Source organism: Salvelinus namaycush, unplaced genomic scaffold (genome assembly GCF_016432855.1).
Source record: "Salvelinus namaycush isolate Seneca unplaced genomic scaffold, SaNama_1.0 Scaffold43, whole genome shotgun sequence".
In the NCBI taxonomy this organism is placed as follows: Eukaryota; Metazoa; Chordata; class Actinopteri; order Salmoniformes; family Salmonidae; genus Salvelinus; species Salvelinus namaycush.
The window spans coordinates 193,849-206,866 of record NW_024061120.1 but is presented as its reverse complement, the minus strand read 5'-3'; the positions used below and the strand labels follow the sequence as shown (position 1 = coordinate 206,866).

General features: G+C 45.4%; 1 protein-coding gene across 1 annotated transcript in view; it reads left to right on the top strand.

The window, feature by feature from the left end:
- Positions 1-391: 391 nt before the first annotated feature.
- The window catches only part of LOC120041280 (kinesin-like protein KIF13B), a 58,082-nt gene continuing 45,455 nt past the window's right edge, over positions 392-13,018 (top strand). The window contains exons 1-9 of the mRNA XM_038986213.1: positions 392-439; positions 543-603; positions 2,269-2,361; positions 2,802-2,982; positions 3,184-3,271; positions 3,713-3,847; positions 5,135-5,247; positions 6,714-6,825; positions 8,541-8,753. Coding sequence (XP_038842141.1) covers positions 392-439; positions 543-603; positions 2,269-2,361; positions 2,802-2,982; positions 3,184-3,271; positions 3,713-3,847; positions 5,135-5,247; positions 6,714-6,825; positions 8,541-8,753 — 1,044 coding nt within the window. The remainder of the gene's footprint in view (positions 440-542; positions 604-2,268; positions 2,362-2,801; positions 2,983-3,183; positions 3,272-3,712; positions 3,848-5,134; positions 5,248-6,713; positions 6,826-8,540; positions 8,754-13,018) is intronic.

Here is a 13,018-nt window from a genome sequence, read left to right as displayed (position 1 = left end):
GAACGGTAGTGTATGTACAGATGGATAAGGTGTAATTGCCTTGGACATAAAATAAATTGAGCCATATTGAAGTTGTTGTTTTAATATAGGAGAGGAGGAACGTCCGTCTGGGTTTTGAAGGGCACGCGGCCCAGCCTAACCGTTCCAAGGCCTTTAGTGAGTGAAGGTCACTGCATTCTCATGTCTGAGCCCATGGCATGAGGATTAGTTGCATTTACAGCTTTAAGCCTATGATTAAAAACATCTTCTTTTTTTAAAATTTACGTCACTTCATGGACTTTGTTAGTAAATACGTTATTAATAGCTTAATGTTTTACCCTGTACCTGAATGCTACTCAAATACTGGTGTTATTAGTTATCCCACTTTGTTTTGAGGTTATCTGTTTTAACTATGGCTTTCCATTTCTCTTCTGTTGTCCTGTCCAGGAATCAGCCTAAGGTGAGCCCTTAACCAGGACAGTATTGTGAGGTTACAAAATCATTATTTAATCACTACCAAGGTTTTGTGTGTGTTCCTCAACTGACTGTCATTTCCCCCTCAGGTCTTTGCTTATGACCACTGCTTCTGGTCCATGGATGAGGCCGACACAGACAAGTTTGCAGGTTAGTTACATATCAACTTGTTGAATACTTTAATTTGAAAAAAAAATCAATAACAAAATAATGTTCTGGGGTGAAGTTTCCTCTAGGTACAGACCTAGGATCAGATTCCCTTTGCCCAATCCTAACCTTAACCAATTTCACGCTACACCCAGGATAACAGGGCAAAATGACATATCCACAAAACCCAGTAGATGTCTTTATGAAATGTAGCTGCATTTTGTCTAAATCAACCCTTATACAATAACCAAATGGTTGTATAAACAAATAATTGGTAAAATCCCAGTGTAAGGAGGCCTAATGCAGCACATGACATGGAGTGAGTTTAGAATACCAAAATTAAATCACCAGAACTGTTAGCAACGAGCTAACCAAGCTAACAACAAACTCACTAGCTATCGCAGCTCACGTTGAACAATTCCAGTTGAAACTGGTCTGAGAGAGGTCTCAGTTCACAATTACATTTATTTACTTGCAAACCATGTACATAAACCTTTACTAGCCCTGATGGCGCTATTTGTTTATACATCTCCCGTTGACATGACAACTGGGTCAGCGTAACGAACCTTAGAATCGATCACGTGACAAACGCATTCATTTTGATTGGCTGTTGCTTGCAACTAGTTGCACAAAATTTAGAAGATTCAATTGGATTAAACCAAGTAGCAGATGGGTTGTTTATTAGTTGCAGGGGGGTGTTTCACAACGCGATCAAGAAGCAACTCCGCTGCAAGCAACTAAAATTGCGTGGAAGCACTATGTTTCCTGGTCCCAGAGCGCTGCGTGGAGGGAAGCACTATGTTTCCTGGTCCCAGAGCCCTGCGTGGAGGGAAGCACTATGTTTCCTGGTCCCAGAGCGCTGCGTGGAGGGAAGCACTATGTTTCCTGGTCGCAGAGCGCTGCGTGGAGGGAAGCACTATGTTTCCTGGTCCCAGAGCGCTGCGTGGAGGGAAGCACTATGTTTCCTGGTCCCAGAGCGCTGCGTGGAGGGAAGCACTATGTTTCCTGGTCGCAGAGCGCTGCGTGGAGGGAAGCACTATGTTTCCTGGTCCCAGAGCCCTGCGTGGAGGGAAGCACTATGTTTCCTGGTCCCAGGGCGCTGCGTGGAGGGAAGCACTATGTTTCCTGGTCCCAGGGCGCTGCGTGGAGGGAAGCACTATGTTTCCTGGTCGCAGAGCGCTGCGTGGAGGGAAGCACTATGTTTCCTGGTCGCAGAGCGCTGCGTGGAGGGAAGCACTATGTTTCCTGGTCCCAGAGCGCTGCGTGGAGGGAAGCACTATGTTTCCTGGTCGCAGAGCGCTGCGTGGAGGGAAGCACCATGTTTCCTGGTCGCAGAGCGCTGCGTGGAGGGAAGCACTATGTTTCCTGGTCGCAGAGCGCTGCGTGGAGGGAAGCACTATGTTTCCTGGTCGCAGAGCGCTGCGTGGAGGGAAGCACTATGTTTCCTGGTCGCAGAGCGCTGCGTGGAGGGAAGCACTATGTTTCCTGGTCGCAGAGCCCTGCGTGGAGGGAAAAGCAGGCCCCGTCTTTAACTGAACTAGTACACCTGTAGAAAGGAACAGACCTGGAGAAGCAGCCTCTTGTCTTCAGGGAAGAGAAATCTCTGCCTCGGAGAAAGATCCACATATTCTAATGCAGCTCAATTGGAATGTAATGTGTGTCTCTCAGGTCAAGATGTCGTGTTCCAGTGCCTTGGAGAAAGTCTTCTGGACAATGCCTTCTTGGGCTATAATGCCTGTATCTTCGCTTATGGACAGACAGGTTGGCACCAGTCAATTAATCAAATGTGTTTTATAAAGCCCTTTTTACATTAGCAGTTGTCACAAAGTTACATACAGATAGCCAGCCTAAAACCACAAAGAACAAGCGATGCAGGAACATATTGGCTAGGAAAAACTCCCTAGAAAGGCAGGAACCTAGAAAGGCAGGAACCTAGAAAGGCAGGAATGACCACATTAGAGTAGTTACTCAGACATTGAATAACACATACCATGTGACACACACTTCAAACTCAGTTCAAACATTTTTTTAGTCCAATTTATTATTTTGCATTTTCTCAAACAAAAGCTTTTGGCCTGTCACTTAATTGGCAGTGCCTAACCTCTCTAGCTTTGATTGGCTGAGCCCTCCTGATCCAGTGATTTTCATTGGCTAAGCTTCACTGATCCTCTAATTTGATTTGTCTGTGTGTCCGCCACCAGGCTCAGGGAAGTCGTACACCATGATGGGTTCGTCAGAGCAGCCAGGTCTGATCCCGCGGCTGTGCAGCTCTCTGTTTGACCGGACCCTACTGGAACAGAGGGAGGGAGAGAGCTTCACTGTCGAGGTCTCCTTTATGGAGATCTACAACGAGAAGGTTCGGGATCTACTGGATCCCAAAGGGTGAGGAGAACAGGAACTCTTGTTTTTTTATTTTATTTTTTATGATCAAGTTTTATTTTATTTTAATCAACATTAAAATACATATAAACGTGAGTAAAAGAGAGCCGTCCCTTTGATACATCCAGGGTTAACATTTATGTCGACACCCCCCCCCCCCCCCAAAAGGATCGTCTGTAATGATAACAACCTGTCTGTTCTCAGAAGTCGTCAGTCCCTGCGAGTGAGAGAACACAAGGTGTTCGGGCCTTACGTTGATGGTCTGTCCCGTCTGGCTGTAGCCTGCTACAAGGTGCTCTAATCAAGTTTTTTAAGTCTCATTTCATTTTGTTTACCTCCGTTGGCCCAGGTTGGTCTCATTGGAATACAATTTGTTTACCTCCGTTGGCCCAGGTTGGTCTCATTGGAATACAATTTGTTTACCTCTGTTGGCCCAGGTTGGTCTCATTGGAATACATTTTGTTTACCTCTGTTGGCCCAGGTTGGTCTCATTGGAATACATTTTGTTTGTGAAGAGAGGACTGCTACTATATTTAAATGCTTACATTAGAGAGACCAGCCAATACATTCTCTCTCTCTTTATCTCTCTCTCTCTCTTTATCTCTCTCTCTCTATCTCTCTCTCGCTCTTTCTCTCTCGCTCTTTCTCTCTCGCTCTTTCTCTCTCGCTCTCTCTCTTTTTCTCTCGCTCTTTTTCTCTCTCTTTTTCTCTCTCTCTCTCTCTCTCTCTGCAGGACATAGAGTGTCTGATGTCAGAGGGTAACAAGTCTCGTACAGTAGCAGCCACCAATATGAACGAGGAGAGCAGCAGGTCCCACGCCGTCTTCAACATCATCCTCACACACACAGTCACGGACCTGGGTTCTGGGGTAGGTCCAACACACAGTCACGGACCTGGGTTCTGGGGTAGGTCCAACACACAGTCACGGACCTGGGTTCTGGGGTATGACCAACACACACAGTCACAGACCTGGGTTCTGGGGTATGACCAACACACACAGTCACGGACCTGGGTTCTGGGGTATGACCAACACAGTCACGGACCTGGGTTCTGGGGTAGGTCCAACACAGTCACGGACCTGGGTTCTGGGGTAGGTCCAACACAGTCACGGACCTGGGTTCTGGGGTATGTCCAACAGTCACGGACCTGGGTTCTGGGGTAGGACACGTTTGTTCACATTCAAAACCAGCATCTTGCAAATTATTTGATATTTGTATGTGAATACATGTGTTGACGTCACCAAATCACTGGAGATTAGTCTAAAATCAGTTAATTAAAAAATACTTCCAATTTGGCTCCACTGCCTTTATTTTCTCCAGCTGGCTTTGTTGCTAACGTGTTGCTAACGTGTTGCTAACGTGTTGCCAACAAATTACCTTTTTCGTAGAGCTCTACGTAGAGCCGTGTGGTGTTTCGTAGAGCTCTATTTAGTGCCGTGTGGTGTTTCGTAGAGTTCTATTTAGAGCCGTGTGGTGTTTCGTAGAGTTCTATTTAGTGCCGTGTGGTGTTTCGTAGAGTTCTATTTAGAGCCGTGTGGTGTTTCGTAGAGCTCTATTTAGAGCCGTGTGGTGTTTCGTAGAGCTCTATTTAGAGCCGTGTGGTGTTTCGTAGAGCTTTATTTAGAGCTGTGTGGTGTTTCGTAGAGCTCTATTTAGAACCATGTGGTGTTTCGTAGAGCTTTATTTAGAGCTGTGTGGTGTTTCGTAGAGCTCTATTTAGAGCCGTGTGGTGTTTCGTAGAGTTCTATTTAGTGCCGTGTGGTGTTTCGTAGAGTTCTATTTAGAGCCGTGTGGTGTTTCGTAGAGCTCTATTTAGTGCCGTGTGGTGTTTCGTAGAGTTCTATTTAGAGCCGTGTGGTGTTTCGTAGAGTTCTATTTAGTGCCGTGTGGTGTTTCGTAGAGTTCTATTTAGAGCCGTGTGGTGTTTCGTAGAGCTCTATTTAGAGCCGTGTGGTGTTTCGTAGAGCTCTATTTAGAACCATGTGGTGTTTCGTAGAGCTTTATTTAGAGCCGTGTGGTGTTTCGTAGAGCTCTATTTAGAACCGTGTGGTGTTTCGTAGAGCTCTATTTAGAACCGTGTGGTGTTTCGTAGAGCTCTATTTAGTGCCGTGTGGTGTTTCGTAGAGTTCTATTTAGAACCATGTGGTGTTTCGTAGACGAGTGGTGAGAAGGTCAGTAAGCTGAGTCTGGTGGATCTGGCCGGCAGTGAGAGAGCTGCTAAGACTGGAGCTACTGGAGAGAGGATGAAGGAAGGAAGCAACATCAACAAGTATGTTCTCTAGATCTTTCTCTCACACATCTCTCACCCTCTCACTCTCTCTCCCACACCTCTCTCCCACACCTCTCTCCCACACACCTCTCTCACACACACCTCTCTCTCCCACACCTCTCTCTCCCACACCTCTCTCTCCCACACCTCTCTCGCCCACACCCCTCTCTCTGTATCTCTCCTCTCTCTGTCTCTCTCCTCTCTCTCCCACACCCCTCTCTGTCTCTCTCCTCTCTCTCCCACACCTCTCTCTGTCTCTCTCCTCTCTCTCCCACACCTCTCTCTGTCTCTCTCCTCTCTCTCCCACACCTCTCTCTGTCTCTCTCCTCTCTCTCCCACACCTCTCTCTGTCTCTCTCCTCTCTCTCCCACACCTCTCTCTCCCACGTCTCTCTCTGTCTCTCTCCTCTCTCTCCCACGTCTCTCTCTGTCTCTCTCCTCTCTCTCACACGTCTCTCTCTGTCTCTCTCCTCTCTCTCACACCTCTCTCTCTGTCTCTCTCCTCTCTCTCACACCTCTCTCTCTGTCTCTCACTCCTCTCTCTCACACCTCTCTCTCTCTCTCTCACACCTCTCTCTCACACCTCTCTCTCTCTCTCTCACACCTCTCTCTCACACCTCTCTCTCTCTCTCCCACACCTCTCTCTCCCACACCTCTCTCTCCCACACCTCTCTCTGTCTCTCTCCTCTCTCTGTCTCTCTCCTCTCTCTGTCTCTCTCCTCTCTCTGTGTCTCTCTCCTCTCTCTGTGTCTCTCTCCTCTCTCTGTCTCTCTCTCCTCTCTCTGTCTCTCTCCTCTCTCTCCCACGTCTCTCTCTGTCTCTCTCCTCTCTCTCCCACACCTCTCTCTGTCTCTCTCCTCTCTCTCCCACGTCTCTCTCTGTCTCTCTCCTCTCTCTCCCACGTCTCTCTCTCTCTCTCCTCTCTCTCCCACGTCTCTCTCTGTCTCTCTCCTCTCTCTCCCACGTCTCTCTCTCACCTCTCTCTCCCACGTCTCTCTCTCTCACACCTCTCTCTCCCACACCTCTCTCTCCCACACCTCTCTCTCTCACACCTCTCTCTCCCACACCTCTCTCTGTCTCTCACCTCTCTCTGTCTCTCTCCTCTCTCTGTCTCTCTCCTCTCTCTGTCTCTCTCCTCTCTCTGTCTCTCTCCTCTCTCTGTCTCTCTCCTCTCTCTGTCTCTCTCCCACGTCTCTCTCTGTCTCTCTCCTCTCTCTCCCACGTCTCTCTCTGTCTCTCTCCTCTCTCTCCCACGTCTCTCTCTGTCTCTCTCCTCTCTCTCCCACGTCTCTCTCTCCCACACCTCTCTCTCTGTGTCTCTCTCTCTCTCACACCTCTCTCTCTGTGTCTCTCTCTCTCTCACACCTCTCTCTCTCTCACACCTCTCTCTCTCTCTGTCTCAAAATGTAACACACTTTGATGTCTTCATGTTTTTCTTAACATTCATTACTGTGTGGGTGTGGCCAGGTCTCTAAGCACCCTGGGCTTGGTGATCTCAGCGCTGGCAGACCAAGGAGCAGGGAAGAACAAGACCAAGTTTGTTCCCTACAGAGACTCAGTTCTGACCTGGCTACTCAAGGTAGGCCTAGCCATAATTCCATTATGTGGGTTATTACCATTCCACATTCTCCAACTGTAACAGTATTGACCTGGTCTCTCCTTCCACACTACAAACAGTACCAGTCAAAAGTTTGGACACGCCTACTCATTCAAGGGTTTTTCTTTATTTTTACTATTTTCTACATTGTAGAATAATAGAAGACATCAACACTATGGAATAATGTAGTAACCAAAAAAAGTGAAGAATCTCAAATATAAAATATATTTTGATTTGTTTAACAAAGTAGCCACCCTTTGCCTTGACAGCTTTGCACACTCTTGGCATTCTCTCAACCTGCTTCATGAGGTAGTCACCTGGAATGCATTTCAATTAACAGGTGTGCCTTGTTGAAAGTTAATTTGTGGAATTTCTTTCCATCCTAATGCGTTTAAGCCAATCGGTCGTGTTGTGATGATAAGGTAGGGGGGTATACAGAAGATAGCCCTGTTTGGTAAAATACCAAGTCCATATTATGGCAAGAACAGCTCAAATAAGCGAAGAGAAACGACAGTCGCAAAAACCATCAAGCACTATGATGAAATTGGCTCTCATGAGGACCGCCACAGGAAAGGAAGACCCAGAGTTACCTCTGCTGCAGAGAAGAAGTTAATTAGATTTACCAGCCTCAGAAATTGCAGCCCAAATAAATGCTTCACAGAGTTCAAGTAACAGACACATCTCAACATTAACTGTTCAGAGGAGACTGCGTGAATCAGGCCTTCATGGTTGAATTGCTGCAAGGAAACCGCTACTAAAGGACACCAATAATAAGAAGAGACTTGCTTGGGCCAAGAAACACAAGCAATGGACATTAGACCGGTGGAAATCTGTCCTTTTGGTCTGATGAGTCCAAATTTGAGATTTTTGGTTCCAACCGCCGTGTCTTTGTGAGACGCAGAGTAGGTGAACGGATGATTTCCGCATGTGTGGTTCCCACCGTGAAGCATGGAGGGGGAGGTATGATGGTGCTTTGCTGGTGACAATGTTGGTGATTTATTTAGAATTCATGGCACCCTTAACCAGCATGGCTATCACGGCATTCTGCAGCGATATGCCATCCCATCTGGTTTGTGCTTAGTGGGACTATCATTTGTTTTTCAACAGGACAATGTACCAACACATCTCCAGGCTGTGTAAGGGCTTTTTGACCAAGAAGGAGAGTGATGGAGTGTTGCATCAGATGACCTGGCATCCACAATCCCCTGACCTCAACCCAATTGAGATGGTTTGGGAAGAGTCGGACCGCAGAGTGAAAAATCAGCAGTCAACAAGTGCTCAGCATATGTGGGAACTCCTTTTAAGACCGTTGGAAAAGCATTCCAGGTGACGCTTGTTGAGAGAATGCCAAGAGTGAGCAAAGCGGTCATCAAGGCAAAGGATGGCTACTTTGAAAAAATCTAAAATATATTTTAAGTTGTTCAACACTTTGTTTTGTTTACTACATGGTTCTGTATGTGTTATTTCATATTTGTGTAAAAAAAAAAAAATGTAAAAAAAAACAACATTATTAATGAGTAGGTGTGTCCAAACTTTTGACTGATACTTTATGTGGAAAAGCTGTCTCTTTTTTAAATGGAGTAACCACATCTTCAGATTTCACATTCCTTCTGTCTTTTTCCTCCCTCTCCAGGACAGTCTGGGTGGTAACAATCTGTCTTTTCTAACAGAGTAACCTCTCCCTCTCCTCTCTCCAGGACAGTCTGGGTGGTAACAGTAGGACAGCCATGGTGGCCACAGTGAGTCCAGCAGCTGATAACTATGACGAGACGTTGTCCACGCTGCGCTACGCTGACCGGGCTAAGAGCATCGTCAACCACGCCGTCGTCAACGAAGACCCCAACGCACGCATCATCAGAGAGCTACGGGTGGAGGTGGAGAAACTACGAGACCAGCTTACTGAGGCGGAGGTACTGAACGGTTACTAATTATATAACAGGCATCCCCAGCTTACTGAGGTACTGAACGGTTAATAATTATATAACAGGCATCCCCAGCTCACTGAGGTACTGAACGGTTAATAATTATATAACAGGCATCCCCAGCTTACTGAGGTACTGAACGGTTAATAATTATATAACAGGCATCCCCAGCTTACTGAGGTACTGAACGGTTAATAATTATATAACAGGCATCCCCAGCTCACTGAGGTACTGAACGGTTAATAATTATATAACAGGCATCCCCAGCTTACTGAGGTACTGAACGGTTAATAATTATATAACAGGCATCCCCAGCTTACTGAGGTACTGAACGGTTAATAATTATATAACAGGCATCCCCAGCTCACTGAGGTACTGAACGGTTAATAATTATATAACAGGCATCCCCAGCTTACTGAGGTACTGAACGGTTAATAATTATATAACAGGCATCCCCAGATTACTGAGGTACTGAACGGTTAATAATTATATAACAGGCATCCCCAGCTTACTGAGGTACTGAACGGTTAATAATTATATAACAGGCATCCCCAGATTACTGAGGTACTGAACGGTTAATAATTATATAACAGGCATCCCCAGCTCACTGAGGTACTGAACGGTTAATAATTATATAACAGGCATCCCCAGCTCACTGAGGTACTGAACGGTTAATAATTATATAACAGGCATCCCCAGCTTACTGAGGTACTGAACGGTTAATAATTATATAACAGGCATCCCCAGATTACTGAGGTACTGAATGGTTAATAATTATATAACAGGCATCCCCAGCTTACTGAGGTACTGAACGGTTAATAATTATATAACAGGCATCCCCAGATTACTGAGGTACTGAACGGTTAATAATTATATAACAGGCATCCCCAGCTTACTGAGGTACTGAACGGTTAATAATTATATAACAGGCATCCCCAGCTTACTGAGGTACTGAACGGTTAATAATTATATAACAGGCATCCCCAGATTACTGAGGTACTGAATGGTTAATAATTATATAACAGGCATCCCCAGCTTACTGAGGTACTGAACGGTTAATAATTATATAACAGGCATCCCCAGATTACTGAGGTACTGAACGGTTAATAATTATATAACAGGCATCCCCAGATTACTAAGGTACTGAACGGTTAATAATTATATAACAGGCATCCCCAGATTACTGAGGCGGAGGTACACATCGACTGTGAAACTTTGGTAACTTTGCAGAATGCTGCCATCTTGAACAGCTCTTATCTCGGTGAGACTAACATGGATTAATGACCAATGAAAACCATTCAGACTACTGACTTAGAACACAGGTTGAATGACTTGTGGCTTGTGGTTGAATGACTTGTGGCTTGTGGTTGAATGACTTGTGACTTGTGGTTGAATGACTTGTGACTTGTGGTTGAATGACTTGTGGTTGAATGGCTTGTGGTTGAATGACTTGTGGTTGAATGGCTTGTGGTTGAATGACTTGTGGCTTGTGGTTGAATGACTTGTGGTTGAATGACTTGTGGTTGAATGACTTGTGGCTTGTGGTTGAATGACTTGTGGCTTGTGGTTGAATGGCTTGTGGTTGAATGGCTTGTGGTTGAATGACTTGTGGTTGAATGACTTGTGGTTGAATGACTTGTGGCTTGTGGTTGAATGACTTGTGGTTGAATGGCTTGTGGCTTGTGGTTGAATGACTTGTGGCTTGTGGTTGAATGACTTGTGGCTTGTGGTTGAATGGCTTGTGGTTGAATGACTTGTGGTTGAATGACTTGTGACTTGTGGTTGAATGACTTGTGGCTTGTGGTTGAATGACGTGGTTGAATGACTTGTGGCTTGTGGTTGAATGACTTGTGGTTGAGTGACTTGTGGTTGAGTGGCTTGTGGTTGAAGGACTTGTGACTTGTGGTTGAGTGGCTTGTGGTTGAAGGACTTGTGACTTGTGGTTGAGTGGCGTGTGGTTGAATGACTTGTGACTTGTGGTTGAATGACTTGTGGTTGAATTGCTTGTGGCGTGTGGTTGCATGGCTTGTGGTTGCATGGCTTGTGGTTGCATGGCTTGTGGTTGAATGACTTGTGGTTGCATGGCTTGTGGCGTGTGGTTGCATGACTTGTGGTTGAGTGGCTTGTGGTTGAGTGGCTTGTGGTTGAGTGGCTTGTGGTTGAATGACTTGTGGCTTGTGGTTGAATGACTTGTGGCTTGTGGTTGAATGACTTGTGGCTTGTGGTTGAATGACTTGTGGCTTGTGGTTGAATGACTTGTGGTTGAATGACTTGTGGCTTGTGGTTGAATGACTTGTGGTTGAATGACTTGTGGCTTGTGGTTGAATGACTTGTGGTTGAATGACTTGTGGCTTGTGGTTGAATGACTTGTGGTTGAATGACTTGTGGCTTGTGGTTGAATGACTTGTGGTTGAATGACTTGTGGCTTGTGGTTGAATGACTTATGGCTTGTGGTTGAATGACTTGTGGGGGAGTGGCTTGTGGCTTGTGGTTGAATGACTTGTGGGGGAGTGGCTTGTGGCAGAGTGGTTGAATGAGAGTAGTTTCGTTTTTACAGCCCCATCCCTCAGCGTGACTGCTGCTGGGTTGTGTGTCTTCTCTCTGTCAGAATATGAAAGCCCCAGATCTGAAGGAGAGGAATGTGTGTGTTATAATGGTTGTGTGTGTGTTAACAGCAGCTTGTGTGTGAGTTAACAGCAGCTTGTGTGTGTGTGTGTGTTAACAGCAGCTTGTGTGTGTGTGTTATAATGGTTGTGTGTGTGTTAACAGCAGCTTGTGTGTGTGTTAACAGCAGCTTGTGTGTGTGTTAACAGCAGCTTGTGTGTGTGTTAACAGCAGCTTGTGTGTGTGTTAACAGCAGCTTGTGTGTGTGTGTTAACAGCAGCTTGTGTGTGTGTGTTAACAGCAGCTTGTGTGTGTGTGTTAACAGCAGCTTGTGTGTGTGATCTCCTAATGTTAAGGAATTCTCGGAGGTTCTACTCACCTGAGTTAGAATACCTCATGATAAGCTGTAGACCATACTATTTACCAAGATAGTTTTTATTTTTCATAGCTGTCTATTTACCACCACAAACGTATGCTGGCACTAAGACTGAGCTCTAGTTGTTCAACAAGTTACTATCTCCCGGCTGAAACTCGAAAGATATATAGATACAGTTGAAGTCGGAAGTTTACATACACCTTAGCCAAGTACATTTTAAACTCAGTTTTTCACAATTCCTGACATTTAATCCTAGTAAAAATTCCCTGTTTTAGGTCCGTTAGGATCACCACTTTATTTTAAGAATGTGAAATGTCAGAATAATAGTAGAGAGAATTAAATGATTTGAGCTTTTATTTCTTTCATCACATTCCCAGTGGGTCAGAAGTTTACATACACTCAATTAGTATTTGGTAGCATTGCCTTTTAAATTGTTTAAACTGGGTTAAAAATTTTGGGTAGCCTTCCACAAGCTTCCCACAATAAGTTGGGTGAATTTTCCCATTCCTCCTAACAGCTGGTGTAACTGAGTCAGGTTTGTAGGCCTCCTTGCTCGCACATGCTTTTTCAGTTCTGTCCACAAATTTGCAATATAGGATTAAGGTCAGGGCTTTGTGATGGACACTCCAATACCTTGACTTTGTTGTCCTTAAGCCATTTTGCCACAACTTTGGAAGTATGCTTGGGATCATTGTCCATTTTGGAAGAGCCATTTGCGACCAAGCTTTAACTTCCTGACTGATGTCTTGAGATGTTGCTTCAATATATCCACATAATTTTCCTCCCTCATGATGCCATCTATTTTGTGAAGTGCACCAGTCCCTCCTGCAGCAAAGCACCCCCACAACATGATGCTGCCACCCCTGTGCTTCACGGTTGAGATGGTGTTCTTCGGCTTGCAAGCCTCCCCCTTTTTCCTCCGAATTTAACAATGATGATTGTGGCCAAACAGTTCTGTTTTTGTTTCATCAGACCAGAGGACATTTCTCCAAAAAGTACGATCTTTGTCCAAATGTGCAGTTGCAAATTATAGTCTGGCTTTTTTATGGCAGTTTTGGAGCAGTGCCTTCTTCCTTGCTGAGCGGCCTGTCAGGTTATGTCGATATAGGACTCGTTTTACTGTGGATATAGATACTTTTGTACCTGTTTCCTCCAGCATCTTCACAAGGTCCTTTGCTGCTGTTCTGGGATTGATTTTCACTTTTCGCACCAAAGTACGTTCATCTCTAGGAGACAGAACGCGTCTCCTGAGCGGTATGGCGGCTGCATGGTC